The 15,881-nt window shown below is 36.1% G+C and overlaps 3 protein-coding genes across 3 annotated transcripts; all 3 read right to left on the bottom strand.

Moving 5' to 3' along the window:
- On the bottom strand, nt 1–1,820 carry LOC113555987. The gene is given in 2 exon segments (XM_026960652.1): nt 1–287; nt 290–1,820. Coding segments are annotated over 2 exon segments (1,818 nt in total).
- A 133-nt stretch (nt 1,821–1,953) lies between these two features.
- On the bottom strand, nt 1,954–2,901 carry LOC113555986. The gene has a single exon (XM_026960651.1). It carries the CDS (start codon nt 2,899–2,901, stop codon nt 1,954–1,956), a length of 948 nt encoding a protein of 315 aa, XP_026816452.1.
- A 6,258-nt stretch (nt 2,902–9,159) lies between these two features.
- LOC113557330 (protein decapentaplegic-like) lies at nt 9,160–14,355 on the bottom strand. The gene is made up of 6 exons (XM_026962792.1): nt 14,264–14,355; nt 11,310–11,411; nt 11,062–11,217; nt 10,643–10,847; nt 10,347–10,567; nt 9,160–9,806 (listed from the first exon to the last, which is right to left on the bottom strand). Exons 1-6 carry the CDS (start codon nt 14,301–14,303, stop codon nt 9,406–9,408), a joined length of 1,125 nt encoding a protein of 374 aa, XP_026818593.1. The 5' UTR covers nt 14,304–14,355; the 3' UTR covers nt 9,160–9,405.
- Between the last annotated feature and the right edge of the window lie 1,526 nt (nt 14,356–15,881).

Here is a 15,881-nt window from a genome sequence, read left to right as displayed (position 1 = left end):
TCACCGTTGCAGGGTCTGTAAGAAGTCCGTCTGCCAACGGTTCCAGAAATGGTGATGTAGGTCCTTGATAAGTCTCCAGCGCTGGTATCGGGACATTGGAATTGAGCTGAGGTCTGGGTCAACAGTGGCTGTGCTGGGCATGAGTGTCAAGAAATGACTGGGTGTGAGAACCTCAAAGTTATTTGGATCGGGACTCAGAGCGCCCAACGGACGGGAATTCAATGTTGATTCGATCCGAGTTAACAACGTTGTCAATTCTTCATATTTGAGTCGTTGGAGATCAAGCGTCGATAGAGTAATGTTTTGACTGATTTTACTCCAGCCTCCCACAGGCCTCCAAAGTGGGGGGCAGATGGTGGGTTGAAGTGCCAAGTGAAGTTTCGTGCAGTGAGGTAATCACGGCATTTGTCTTGGTACTCTGCAGACTGCGGAAATTCGTCGACTGTCCGGAACAAATTGGCAGCACCCACAAAGTTGGTGCCACAGTCGCTGTGGATTTCCTGAATCGGGCCCCTGCGTGAAATGAATCGACATAGAGCCATAAGGAATGTTTCTGTGGATAAGTCTGAAGCGAGTTCTAGATGTAGCGCCTTTGTGGTCATACAAACGAACAGACAGATGTATGCCTGGCATGATACAGTTCTGCGGGTTGTTGACGTTCTTAACGATATAGGACCAGCATAATCAACTCCTGTGACTAAAAAAGGTTTTACTTGTTGTAGTCTGAATTTCGGTAGGTTTCCTATCAATGGTTGAAGTCCACGAGGACGGAGTCGGTAACAGGAAATACAGGTACGGAGTCGAGATCGAATGATCTGGCGACTTGCTACAATCCAGTATTGTTGTTGTATGATGGTTTGTAATGTTGTGGCTCCAGGATGTTTGTGATGCTGATGGTAGTCATCGATGATCAGGTCAGTGAGTCGATGTGACCGAGGCAGAAGGATCGGATGTTTCTGTTCGTACGGAATGTCCGCGTGAATCAGTCGACCTCCAACTCGGATAATACCATGATCATCAAGAAAAGGATTTAAAGCACGCAGTTTGCTTTGACTTTGATGATTTTGATCTCTAAGATAACTGTGTTCATCGGAAAAAGATTGCTTCTGCACTGCGATAATGATAATTTCAAGTGCGTGAAGTTGTTCAGAAGGTGATGGGTTGACAGCTAGTGGGTTAATGTCCGTAAAAAATCGTATACAGTATGCAATTATACGGATGATCTTCTTCAATGACGAGTGGCGAAGGAACAGCTGATCGAAGATGCTTGTTTCCGAGGTTGATAGTAGAGTGATAGGCCGTGCCTCGCTGATTATAGGACCAAGCATATCAGGCGTAGACATTGGTGGCCAAGCGCTGTCATCCTGGACCAAGAAGGCGGGTCCGCTCCACCACATTGGATGGTGTAGCTCGTTCGGGTAGAGTCCACGCGAGGCACAGTCAACTGGGTTATCACCTGTCGGGACGTATCGCCATAATGATGGTGGTGTGAGACTCTGAAGCTGGCTGGTTCTGTTTGCAACGAACGTAGCCCATTTGTGTGGGGAGGATTTTATCCACGCGAGGGTGGTATTTGAGTCTGTCCAGGCGTGCATCGCAGAGATGGAGAGTAGAGGCTGGTAGACTTCGTGGACGTGATGTAACAGTTGAGCGGCTAATACTGCCCCACACAACTCTAGACGTGGGATTGTCACTCGCTTGAGAGGCGATACCTTGGTTTTTGCAGTTATAAGATGGCATTGAACTGCCTCCCCATAGTCACAACGCAGATATACAGCTGCTGCATAGCCTTTCTCGGAGCTGTCTGTCGTGGAGTTCATATTTAACATCTCCGTCCATGGTGATTCTGCGTGGGATCTTCAAGTGCTGGATACATTGGAGTTCAAGCTGGTACCGCTGCCACTGTTTGAGCACTGAGTCAGGGATTGGATCGTCCCAGCCGATCCCAGACGTTCACAGTAACTGCATGAGGTGTTTTGCCAAAAAGGTGATTGGTGCGAGAAGTCCGAGTGGATCGAATATGTGAGCTAGATCCGATAACATCGAGCGTTTTGTAGTCTTGACATGGGGACGCTGAACCGTATAAGTAAACTGGTCCTGTTTGGGGTTCCATCGCATGCCGAGGATTTTGAGCCTCGCGTCCAAATCATCGTGGAATAGTACGTCAGGAGACATGGAGCGATCGCTGACAGGCACAGATTGGAGAATTATGGATGAGTTGCTGGCCCATTTCCTAAGTTTAAAGTGGCCTCGGTTGCATAGGAATATCACTTGTTTCTGACGATCAAGAGCCGCCTCTGGAGTGTTGGCCCCTGTAAGTATGTCGTCCACGAAGGTATCATGCATGAGTATATCAGCAGCCATTGGATATGTAGTTTTTTCGATTTCCGCTAGATGGTGTAATGTGCGTAATGCCTGATACGGTGCACAAGATGTCCTGTAAGTGACGGTGCATAAACGATATTCTTCGATTGGCTGGTCGCGGTTGAAACACCATAGAATTCTTAAATAATCTCTATGTTCGGGGTGGATTTCGATCTGCCGGTACATTTGTTTGATATCTGCTGTGAACAATATTTTGTGAACACGTGCTCGGATCAAAATCTGTGGTAGATCTTGTTGGAGCTTACGACCCGTATATAAGCTGCTGTTCAATGATCGTCCAACGGTAGTGGTAGCAGATGCATCGAAAACTACCCTGAGTTTTGTTGTAAGACTGTCTGGGCGTAAGATGCAGTGATGTGGTATGTAGTAACGGTATGGAGTTATTTTTTGGTTTGTGGGAATGACTTCCATATGTTGACTTGTGAGGTAGTCTCTCATAAAATCTTTGTATTGTTGTGAGAGCCCTTCCTCACGTGATAATCGGTGCTCTAAATAATGAAATCGCTTAAGTGCCATACCTTTGGAATCTCCCAATATTGGATGTGGTTGTTTGAATGGTAGTGCAACGCTGAATCGCCCAGATACTAGACGCTTGACGGACGAAGTAAATATTGCTTCAGCTTACACTTCATCGGGACTCAGGTGTTCCGTGTGAGGGGGTTCTTCCATTTCCCAAAATTTACTTAGAGACTGTTCGAGTGATGTCTCAGTGGTGACGAGCATTGACGTAACTTCAGTAGTTGTACTTGGTGTGACTGGTCCCATCAGAACCCATCCGAAAACAGTGCTGAAGGCTGTTGGGTGTAACTGAAGTCTGGCAACACGGTTTCCGGTGAGGATAGATGGGGCGACATCGGCGCCCAACAGAATGTCAATTGGACCTTGAATATTAAATGTTGGATCCGCTAGATTCAATTTGTTCAAATGAGGCAACGCGGTGAATGTGAATGAAGTTTGAGTTAAGGGTTCCGTTATTTTTGCTACAATGTAAACATCAAGAGGAATAGACGGTTCTGAATTGTCTACTGGTGACATGCTGATCGTAATTGCGCCCGACACCGCGTTGACCGATGCACCCGAGAAGGCACTTATTTGTGTTGAACAACGACGTATAGGTAACGCTAGGCGATCTGCACTTTTCTTGGTAATAAAGCTAACCTGCACGCCGGTATCTAATAGGGCTCGAAACGTGTGTTTCTGGTTGTTCACTGACACGACACTGATGAGTAACGTAGATAGTAGTATGGTCTGAGATTTATTTGTGGCAACAAACATTGATGTTGGCGACTGAATACCTGCGATGACGGGTGGGCTGGTTGGAAAGTGCAACAATGTGTGGTGTTTTTTATGACACGAGTGGCAAGTGTGTTTTGATGGACATGCTGCCGTAGAGTGTCCAGCGCCCAAACAGTTAATGCAGAGTTGAAATTTCTTCATGGTTTCGAACCGTTCTGTTGGGCTTTGGTTTATGAAAATTTGGCACTGGCGTATCGAATGGACCTGTGTACATAATGGACAAGGTTTTGACGGAGCGGGAGACTGGTTAGTGGTTGCAACCAGTGCTTTTGACGAGGATATAGGACGCTGACGATGGTCGGATTTCGAATTTGCAGAGGGTTGGAATCGACCAACAGAACCTTGAATCACTGCAGAATAAAGTCCTGACCGAGCTTCAGCGGACGGCACGTGAGAGCGCAAAAACTCAACGAATTCGGAAATTTGTGGTTGGTGCCGTTCACCAAGAATCATTTCCCACCGAGCACGAAGGTCATAATCCAAATATTTTTCGAAAATGTGGATCAAGATTGGACTCCATAGCCGGGTGGTTAGATCCAGGTTGTCCAAAGCTGCTGTATGTTCGAGAATTGACTGGATGAGAGATTTTATAGAACCGGCATCGTTAGATAGCACAGAATGTGGAACTAAAAGAGCTTCAAGATGGACTCTGGCCAAATCCCTATTGTTCCCATATCGGGCACGTAATAAGCTCCATGCACTGGAATAGTTGGCGGCGGTCAATGGAAGGTGGACAACAAGTGATAACGCTTCACCTTCGAGAGATGTCTTTAGAAATTCAAATTTCTCTACGTCCGGAAGGTCTGCCATGTGGGACATAATTGAGTTGAAAAGATCGTCAAATCCTTGCCATTCCGTAATTGAACCAGAGAACGTAGGGAACATGCGTTTTGGTAGTTAATAGTGAGACAGATTTGCCATGCTATTATTTGGGCCCATGTTCGGAGCGACTGATTGATCATGGACTCGTCCCAGCGTAAAGTTATGTACATCAGAAAAGGCGGTGAGCTCGTAATAGAGATTGTCGAATGCAGCAGAGAGTGCCCAACTGTCCTTTGTATCAGTGACATCTATCGGCGCAATGCCTTGATTTACAGCTCGTTCCATGTACTGGATATCCTCTTCGACTTTTGCACGGATGTCGTTCACGTCTCGCAGCATGTTGTCAACTTTTGAACGTTTGCCGGCATTTTGAATATCAGCCTTGTATTCACCTGCGGCGACAATGAATGAGGTAATTCGGTCGGTATCACGGATGACCCGTGCGTCAGCTTCTACGTAACCAATTGATGCGGGAGGTACCATTGTAGAGGGTAAGATGAGATTACGCACATGAGATGATTGAAGATGATGGAAAATATGACGTGGTCACGGTTTGTTTTCTTTTCATCTGGCTCGAAGGACCAATTTTATGTAGGATAACGGATGAATATAGAAATCTATAGTTTGTTACGGAAGGAAGTTATATATTTGATACAGATTAATTTAATATTAAAATGCACGTATGCGACGCGAAAACAATAGAACGAACGACAAAGGTACCGCACGACGGGGACGAAGAACCTAACGAACGGTATGACAGTCGGTGCAATGCCAGAATACTCAGACTATTGCCCCATGAACTGCGACAGAGATATCGATCAGTACAATGCCGGAATACTCTGACTATTGCACCATTGACCAATATCAATACCGTCCGATAGGTTCGGGGAGGGAAAATCTTTCACCTGAGATGCGCAAGTCTGCCCGGGTGGGTCTTACTACAGCTCAGGTGAAGGACTGGATACCGATGATCGGTCGTGCGGCCTTTTATATGCTAGTTTTTCGGCGATTACAACGGCCGGTCTCGTGTTCTGTGACTAACTGCGGGTCGTCGGTCCCGTGTTCTGTGACAGAAACCCGAAACCGCGAAAGTGTAATCGCCGAAAAACGCATATAATAATACAAATAATAATTATATAATAGAAAAGTACTAATATTAATTACAATAATAATAATAATAATATGGTATAGTAATTATATAATAGAAAAATAATAATAATAATAATAATGATATTTATCATATTAATTGGATAAAAACAATGAGATAATATAAGGTGGGCGGGAGGGCAGTGGTGTGCGTTATCTTCGCGACTGTGTGTGCGAACAAATACAGTTATATATCTGCAGGAACACATTATAATAAAGCATGTATAAAAAGTGTTTCACTTAACATGTTTCCGGTTAACGAGTTTTCTAAGAACTTGAACGCGTTAAACAAGGGCTTATTGTATATTAGTATATTATAATAGATACAAATATAAACATATAATTTATTATTGTATTATTCGTTTTAAATTTTCGAGACTATAAAAGTTCAAGATTTTTAAACTACAAAACAATATGTAACTACTTGTGATTTTCAATTTTGTAAGAATAATTTGTACTTGAAATGCTTACTTAGAAAAAAATCAAGAGAATATAATTTTATTGTTTTTTTTTCTCTACAAAATGTTTATATAAAAATCATATTTATAATATTATTGTACGCAATATTTATTCAAATTATAATTTAAAAAACATTAAGTATTTTTTTTCATATTTCAACAAAAAAACCGTTGAATACAGACAGGGAGCTTGAGGTATGTTCCTTATATGTTCCTACAACTTTTAGGCTAAGCCTATTTAGAGTATACAGTATGCGTATATTATATAGATTGAGGTACTTTTTACAATTTTAGTCATTACCACATTCAAGTAAACCTGAAACATTTTTGGCTTCAGTTAGTTCCCTCACACCAGTTATAAAAATCGGTAGTGACAAAAGTCATAACACTGGCATGCCGATTTTTCCAGAAGATTTGGGAACAAAAGACATTGGCCCAAAACAATCAGTATTGCGTGCAAGTCCCATTAAAATTATATTAAAAAAATATTATTAACAATTATAGACTATATAATTAGATCCAAATAAAATTGAAATAGAAAACTAAGAAGTCATTGTTAAATTAAATATAGATACAGTATAACTTGCTTAAGACGCTGTTTTCCATCGGTACCTAGACATTCCCAATACTTAGTCAATGTAAAAACCACCCGTTATGACGCTCGGTTTTTCTCTATCGCATCGGATAAAACGCTCTTTTGTTGACCGGATAATCCAGTATCTACTCTTACAATTACTGCTGATTTGCAACATCTATCAGAAATTCGAAAAGTATTATCTTCTGTAGAAAATGCTGAATAAATGTTGGGTAGTCTTTTAACAAAATGGAAAACTTTTTTACTGAAACGGTTTGTAAGAAACGTAAGCAAATAAAAATAGAAATGTTATTGTTTTTTGATTTAATAAACAATAATAAAATACTCAATTGTAATTTTTTTTTTATATTAATTTCAATAATAAAAACAATTAACTCCATATTTCAATCACTTACTTTTTTTTCATTCTCGCATAAAACGCTTTCCCGTTTAAGACGTTCTAAAAAGCGTCTTAAGCGAGTTTTACTGTATATCCATTAACCAAATTTGGCGTTAAAAAGAGAGCATTTTCGTCAAATTTCTATTTTAAATTCGGTTGGATTGAGTATAGTAAAAAAAATTATGCAGTTTTCTGTTTTAATTGCTATCATTTCTCAAATAATACTCATAATAAATGTTAATAGTTAATAATAGTACATATTAGAAACTGGAGAAAAGTAAATTTAAACTTTTAAATATATAATATGATTACTGATTAGTAATAACATGTACAGTGATTCTTGGTAACTCAAAGTTTAAGGGGAAAAATTTCGAGTTATTAAAAACTTATAAAATATGTTTTTATTTTTAATATAAAAACATTGTCGCGGTCGTTATCGCTTATTTAAGTTCGCGAGAACGCGACTCACGACCGGTCAAGTCACGGGGTCAGAGAACCAGTCGTTAAAGATCCTTTAAGCAATCAGTTAGTCAATAAATATGTAGGTTTTTTAAATATTCGTACAGGTACTCGTAAGCTTTTTGAACGTTTGCAAAAATGGCATTCAATATACACATATCTGGACCAGAAATGATTATGCATAATAAAACAATAGCAGATAAATTGTATAACAATGAAGGTCTTTTTGGTGTAAGATATTTGATATTATACGATGCTTACGCGTAATATACAGTTCTTTACATACATTTATAATATAATATATATACCTATTATGTATTTTAGTAAATATATGTTTATCAAATCCATGTATACAGATGGACTGTTCTACCGGTAAATAATACGGTCATCCAAAATTGAAAAAAGACGTTTTAGCAATGGCTACTGAATTTAAAAACATAATCTTGGACCCGTGTCCAAGATGTCTCCGTAGACGTCGAAATGATTACAGACTATGGCTCGTACGAAGCGCAAGTAGTTATGTTAGCTGGGATTGGTCGGAACAACTATAGCTGCGTTAGATCACAGTTCAAGAAAAAGTAATAGTAATTATTTGATTTCGTACAATTTTATAGCTTGATTTGTTTCGTTTTATTTATCATTAACCCGCGATAACTCACACTGTTAGAAAAAATCTAACATTCAACCTATTTTTAGAATAACAATAATTGATTTAATGATAAATAGTCGTCCTTCCATAAATGCTTTATCTATATAATTATAGAACTAATAACATCATAATAGAAGATAAGATAACATTATTTATCAATTATTTTCAGTTTATTGTTGACGGTAAGCAAATTGTTTGTAATAATCTAACCAGCGAGTGATCACGACACCCGAGTTGTTAGTAATAATCTAACACGCGAGTGATTACGTGGTGTTTTTTGTATGTGTGTAAAATTCAAATTAACATTTTCAAACAAATATCATTAGTTTTAGTGTCAAGTGTCAATTTATGATATCGTTTTCTATGTACTTGTTTACTGTAATAATGAACAACGATAAAATTACAAATAAAGTAATAGAATGGTTGCAAAAAGATGAAGATACAAACATCAGTGATCTGAACTCAGAAACGGATACAGAATCTGAGTATTCAAATCATGACACAGAATCAGAACAGTCAGGTAATAGTGATTTTGATAATACACATAGGTACCCTAGCTTTTTGTCAAAATTTAAAATCAACTGTATAATTTAGATTGACCTCAGTACACAAGTTAGGAGCGAGCTCCGTCGGCAAGAGCCGACTAAACGACCGTTAAATCCGCCATTGTAGGTACTTAACCAAACCTGTAGTTTTTATGAACCCCTATAATTATTTTTTTTGAAAGATATTTTATACAATAAATGCTATAAATGAATATTTCATGGGTTCCTAATGCATATTTTTATCTAACTTACAAGTCTAAATAACATTTATAAGATAAAATTTTCTCAATTATGTAATATACAATATTATATAAACTTTATTAAATATTATTACACAATCTTAATTTCATTATCTATTATATTATGCAATGACACATGTATGTTGTATATGTGTTATGTATAAATAATAATTAATCGTTAAAAAATAAAAGCTAACAAAGTAATATCCAAAACAAATGCTGTTATAATGGTTTTCGGAATGAACACGCCAAATTACAGAATAAGACGATAAAGTAAACAATGCCGTAAAGGTTAGGTGTGCGTTAATGTTTGAATTAAATAAATAGCCGGAAATATAATATACAAAAAACGTGAACCATTGATATATACAGTGTCAACGATATCGTTGAATAGGACGCGTGTAGTCGTGACATAATGTGTATGCGATGGCCTCATCTACACCCGCACTCGTCCACGGACATGTCCGGATAGTTTTTCACCACCAACTTTCCATCGGCGTCCACGTAGAGCAACGTTTGCGAACTCTGCTTGGTCGGTACGCAGCACGACAGAGGAACCAGCGCCGGGTTGTAGGAGTTCATCAGCGTCTGCATGACCGCGTGATTGGACGCGTTGATGTGACTGGCCAACGGAAACGCACACTTCCCGTGGCAGTAGAACGCATCGTACCCCGGCGGCGCCCTAATCCAATCGTTGAATCCGACCTCCTTGAAGTCCACGTACATCGAATACCGCTGGCAGATCTTCTTTTTCGTCTTCTTAAGCGGCCCACCCGGTTGGACGGCCGACCGTTTGCTGCGTCGCATCATTTGTTCCAACGTGCTCTTCTCACCTGCACAAACATTCAATGACGTCATATTACTATTATCACATTGGATCATAATAACAATTAAAATTATAACGTAACAACAATAATATTATATTTCGTGTATATGTCTACATAATATTGTATTCGATTCAATCGTAATAACCATGCAGGGGTGTATTTTTTTATATTTATTTAAAAATGATAGAGCAGAGGCCAGGGAGGCACTAATAAAATATAAATTAGTTCTTATTACTTCGTCATACAAAATTTGAAAAATTACAGTTACCAACAATGAAGACTAAGTTCTAATGAGTAGTGATTAAATAATAAGAAAAAAATAAAATAATTTGTAGATAAAATGGACCTTAATATATTGGCGACTGCCGAGACAATGGTTGTATAGCAAGTTAAAAATAAATTCGAATAAAAAATTGCGTTTAAAAGCATTTAGAAACTTTAGCGCTTGGAAAAACCCATCACATCTCACGAGTTTATTTTTTATTTACTTATCTATATAAAAATATTAATAAGTTAGCTCTATAGTTAAAATAACATTATTATTACTTTTTCCGTCGTCGGTGTAGACAAGTAGCAAAGTCTTTTCAGGTGACACAATATCAAACACGTTGAGCAAATGTCTCTGACTATCAGATGTAACGCATTGTACTAGCAATCCATGGTTCTCTTTAAACTTATTCATCGACAGTCTTTCTACAAAAGGCGTTACATCAAAACTTTCTGACTTTGAAACATTTGACATATTGATTGATTTCGAATCGATTATTCTATGAGTAAATATTTTATGAATTTAGCGATTATCAAATAATATAAATATAATAATATTAATTACTTATAATTACCTGAGAACAGGTTTTGAAAGGCCCTTCGTGCCAGGCTGGATTATATCATGCATAATTACATGAATAAATTCTTCATTTTGTAGAACTTTATCGTATAACATAGTAAAACGAACTTCAGCAGCTTTAATCTGTTCTTTTTCTGGTATAAAGTCTATATCGAACTGTAGCCTATATTTTTTAGATTTAGCATTTAATGGAGCTGATCCTATAAAAATATTATTTAATAATCATTAAAGGTACTCACTATTCATCAAATTTATACTAGTATTCATTAATGATTAACCTATAATATTTTAATAAAAAATTCAAAGATTTAAAGCATAAATTATAATTTATTTGCATTATATTATATAGATAAGCAATTTATAATTTGTATAAATATATAAAATGTAGGTATCTATACATAAATACACTATTACCTTTATTGTAATATGTCTTAGCAGTGTTAGCGGAAGTTGTGTGCAAACCAGGAAGAGGAAAATGTGTTGTCATTGCATTTGCCATAGAATTATACAGCTCCATTGTGGCAGATGGTATCTTCAAATTTTTCTCTACCACAGGTCTTTGGTTTAAACCTTTATAATAAAACAAAAATTAACAAAATTATATTCATTTTATCATTTTTGGATTAGTTATCGCAGTAATTAATGTATTATATAAATTTCACCTAATTTTGTAAGGAATTTGTTTTCCACTTCTTCGTATCCAGCGATGGCCGTCAAACCGGTGTGTAGCATAGCCAACAACAGTAGTATGGTAATCATTGTTTCTAAATTTAAAACAATTGATAAATTTATTAACAAAAGTAGAGCTCAAAATACGTATGTAATATTAATTTAAATTTAAATATAACCATTAAACACTGATTTTAAATAATGTACTTATAAAAAATATTCATCTATTACAAAATATTTGTAATATTTATTACTAATAACTTATTAGTTTATTATATTTTAACTAATTTTATATCATGACATAAAAGAATATCAATGCTCAAATTGGGGACGCATGGTTCTACTATTATTATTATTTTGGTGCTTGTGTAGCGTGCGATCTACCGCATACGTGTGCTCTACCTGTGATCTACTCATTACCTAGAGGCTGTGGGTCCGATAATATTTTAGGTATAGGTTAGTTGCGGCCCGAGTAATTATCATTACCTATGTACCTTACCTATATAATATATAATAGATAGTCTCCGATAGTCGATAATAGTTTAGTGAGCTTTCCGATTTCGACAACTCACGTAGTCCTTGTCTGTCTTTATTTTCGTCTATTTCCGTCATTCTTTTGTTTTTGTTAGATAGTTCCGTCATGCTTCTCAAAGATTTTTATATTCGTGTTGCAAGTTTAGAGCAAGCGTGCACTACATTCTTACGAGAACACCAACTTTTAAAAGATGTGAATAATATTGACCCTTGCTATAAGTGTTGTACAGAGATGTATGAAAAATGACGGAAGAACCGTAATAGTGAATTTGTGCCTATATTCAGGTGCCAAAAAAAAGGTCGTCAAACTTATCGTTCAGTTCGCCAAAGAAATGCCTTTTTTCACTTTACGGACATCAATAGCAGAGTTACATGTAATCTAACACTCGACGAGATTATTGAAATAGTGTTTATGTTTGTCATCGAAACACCTCTCATTCAGGCGGCTGAACTTGTTGGAAGATCCAACAAAACGATCACCGATTGGTATAACTTGTGTCGTGAAGTGTGCACTGCTGTAATTAAGAAAAAAAAACAAAAATGCTTGGCACACACGCAAACCCCATTCAAATAGACGAAGCCCGCTTCGCTGGTAGTCGAAAATATAACCGTGGTCGCATGTTAGGTGGAGATAAGCCACCAGAAAATACGGATGAAGGGCACAGGTCCAAAACAACCACAACCATGGTGCCAGGGTTAATGGACCGTGGGTTTTCGGTCTCAAGCATGGAAATGACAGTAGGTATTTTTACGTAGAACGCCGTGACAAGGATACTCTTTTACACATTATTAAAAGGTAAGGTGGTTCCGTCATTCACTCAGATGAGTGGCCATCATACCGATGTTTAACATCAGAAGGGTTCATTCATTTACGTATTTAATGTTATATTTTAATATGTATAAATATTAAATATTTGTATAAATTAAATGAATGTATACAATTTAATTTCAAATGAAAATAAATAATAATAATTAACACTACAAAACTACTCTCATAGTAACAGACAGTGCAGTAAACTTTGTAAAAGTTCTTAGGTATTATTATAATTTGCATTACTTATTAGTAGAGTTTAATAGTAATTTTAACTATTCACAGTATATTTCATTACTATGTATTAATATGTAACTAAAGAGTAAGGTTATTTGGTACGTATTTATTTTGTGCATAGTTCCTTAAAGTATTACTTCTTTCTCACCTAGAAATTTATTGCACTATATAAATTCAAGCAAATTAATATTTAACTTAAAAATTGAAATTACAGAGTATAATATAATTTATCTTTGCTATTTTGTGTATTTTTATTTTTAATCATTCCTATAAAACAATCCTGAATCAATGTTTGATATCACGGGTAAATAATACGAACATATAAATATGTATGTATTATATATATAACCATTTTAGAAATGTATTTTTATAACTTAAATGTCAAATAATTATTTTAATTGTATGAAGAAAATATCGTGCGTGATGTGTATTATTTAGATACAGCATGTCGGATGGTGTGATTTTTACTTAATTTGTACATATAAGTAATTGGCTGACAACAATTTTTAGAACACCATAATTTAAACAATCAAAAAATAATTTACATACTGTGTGTTTTTAAAAATCAATTATAATATCATTATTATTTATAATAGATAATACTAATGTAACTGATTATTAAAAACACATTATTTACCTACGTATATTTAACTTGAACGCATTCCTATTATCCATTTGTATGTTTTTTTTTATTTTAATGGGCAATAAAAATTAAAAATATCGCTTACTAAATGATTTTTATTTTATATGTATGTAGGTATATTCTTATTTTTAATAACAACCGACAACGCACCCATTGAAAACACACATTAGCAGTGTCAAAATAAAAATTTTTGTATAATATATATATGTAACAGGTATACAGTATGGTTTATAATAAAATAGTTGATAGTTTTTTCCTACGAATTTTATAAATTGTTTTCACGCATTGCGCTATTAGTTATCTTGTGTAAACAGAAGATTGGACTTTGTTATATGATTTATAACTACTACATGTTTTAATATTGAAATTTGTTTATTATAATATTTTATCGTGAGATTTAAAAAAATGTATTTGACAATAAAAGGGTAATTTTAAGTTGTAAATAATTCAATAAAAACATTCAATTCAACTTATGAAAAAAAGTATTCGTCATAATTAATAAGAAATAATTGCATTAAGTATTATAACATGTATGTATATGTATATATATATATATATATATGCTCGTGTTTAACAGTAGGTAAGTAGTTAATATGTATAGAAATTTATAGTCCGCCCTCCCGTTAATGTAGGCTGGATCCACGCCTGATCATGTTTCTGGTATAATGTGGTGTACGTACGGTGTACCATTATGATAAATAAATAAAACAATCACGGCTTACCAGATGTAACGTAAGATTTTATTGAGGCGGATGACATCATTCCAGAAAAATGAGTGTGGACGCGAACGAATCGACGACAATATAACTGCCTATGATTTATAACAATGAACGGACGCTGTGTGACGCGCACTTAGCCGTTCATCGAACCAACTAGCTGTACATTATTATTAATACGAAGAGACGAAGACGATTCACTGATGCAGCGCGTGTACAATTATAATATTTTAATATTACAATGGCATTGTTATAATATGATAATTGTATTATTTTGCCGAAAAATCGCAGAACGAAAGCAATACGTACAAAATGCGTGCGGTGTTTCTGCTGCACAAGACCAAACTGCACATTCGATGGTGGCGAAATGATGACCGCAGGGTCTTCGGAGGGTATTGTTGGTCCATTGTACATAATATAATACAATGTATATATATATATATATATGCCCGAGCTGTGCACACGCTTGACAAAGCGACCCACCGCGCCGCGGGAAAACGAGACGAACGAGCACTCGCACGGGTTGAGAATGCGACGAGCGGGTAAACGCCGGGTGGCGAGTGCGTGTTTGTGCGATAGTTTGGTACGAGGGTGGGGAAGTCGATGGCCAGCAGGGCGTGGTTTTCGTATATCTGGAACCACATTTCTCGGAGGGTGCGATATAATAATATTCTATGTGTACGACTGTACGACGCATATTAATGTATGTACGAAGAATGTTATATACGTGTGGTGCTTGAGTTTGAAAAATAACGGTCGTACACAACCACTACAGAGACGCGCAAAAACGTGACAAATATTGCTTTGTACGCAGTTATATTATATTTCTTTATGGCCTGCACGTATTTCCGACGAGACTCGATGGCATAAACATCACTCCTAACTACAATTAAATCATTATCAATTTATAACATTTTTTAGAAATATTGTTAAATCGGAGGCGAACCGCTAAAAATACATAAGAATGATAATTGTGTAACGACTGTCGTGAATGGAATATTATATTAATTGGTAAAAAAACAATACAATATACAGTGCGTTCATATACACTTGTGACTTAGGAATTCGTAATGATATAGTTTGGAATTTTGGTATTAACTGATATTAAATACAATAAATGTTGACGTTTGTCATTTTCAAAAAATTTAAATTTGGCTAGCGTCAGCATGAATCTGGTAGTGTATAATAATTTATTATGGCATAGTAAATAATAAATATATTATAATATTATAAATTGTATATTCAATAAGCGGTTGTTTAAACGACATTAATAATAATTAATAATACTTGAATAAAATACTGTGTTATTGGAATATTCATATAAAAAAAAAAAAAACGCCGACGAATAATACATTGTTCCGTTCGATCATTTGGATACTAGATGTATAGAGATAGTTGATGCCTCGATGGGCTCGATGCAGTCGATGTCCAGCTGCTTTCTAAAAGCAGGTGTTTATAAAACAGCGGGCGGTCATAAGGGTCTTTTTTTTATTCATTTGTGTACATAAAGAACTACGAATAGCGACATATATCAATTTGCCAAGGCTGTTGATAAATGTTAGTGACACGAATCGATGTAAATTACGTAAATTAGGGCATAAATATTTAATTGTTTAAATATAAT

The sequence above is a fragment of the Rhopalosiphum maidis genome, chromosome 3 (genome assembly GCF_003676215.2).
Source record: "Rhopalosiphum maidis isolate BTI-1 chromosome 3, ASM367621v3, whole genome shotgun sequence".
NCBI classification, from domain to species: domain Eukaryota; kingdom Metazoa; phylum Arthropoda; class Insecta; order Hemiptera; family Aphididae; genus Rhopalosiphum; species Rhopalosiphum maidis.
Note: the sequence above shows the minus strand (reverse complement) of the source record. Positions and strands in the feature narration are given on the sequence as shown.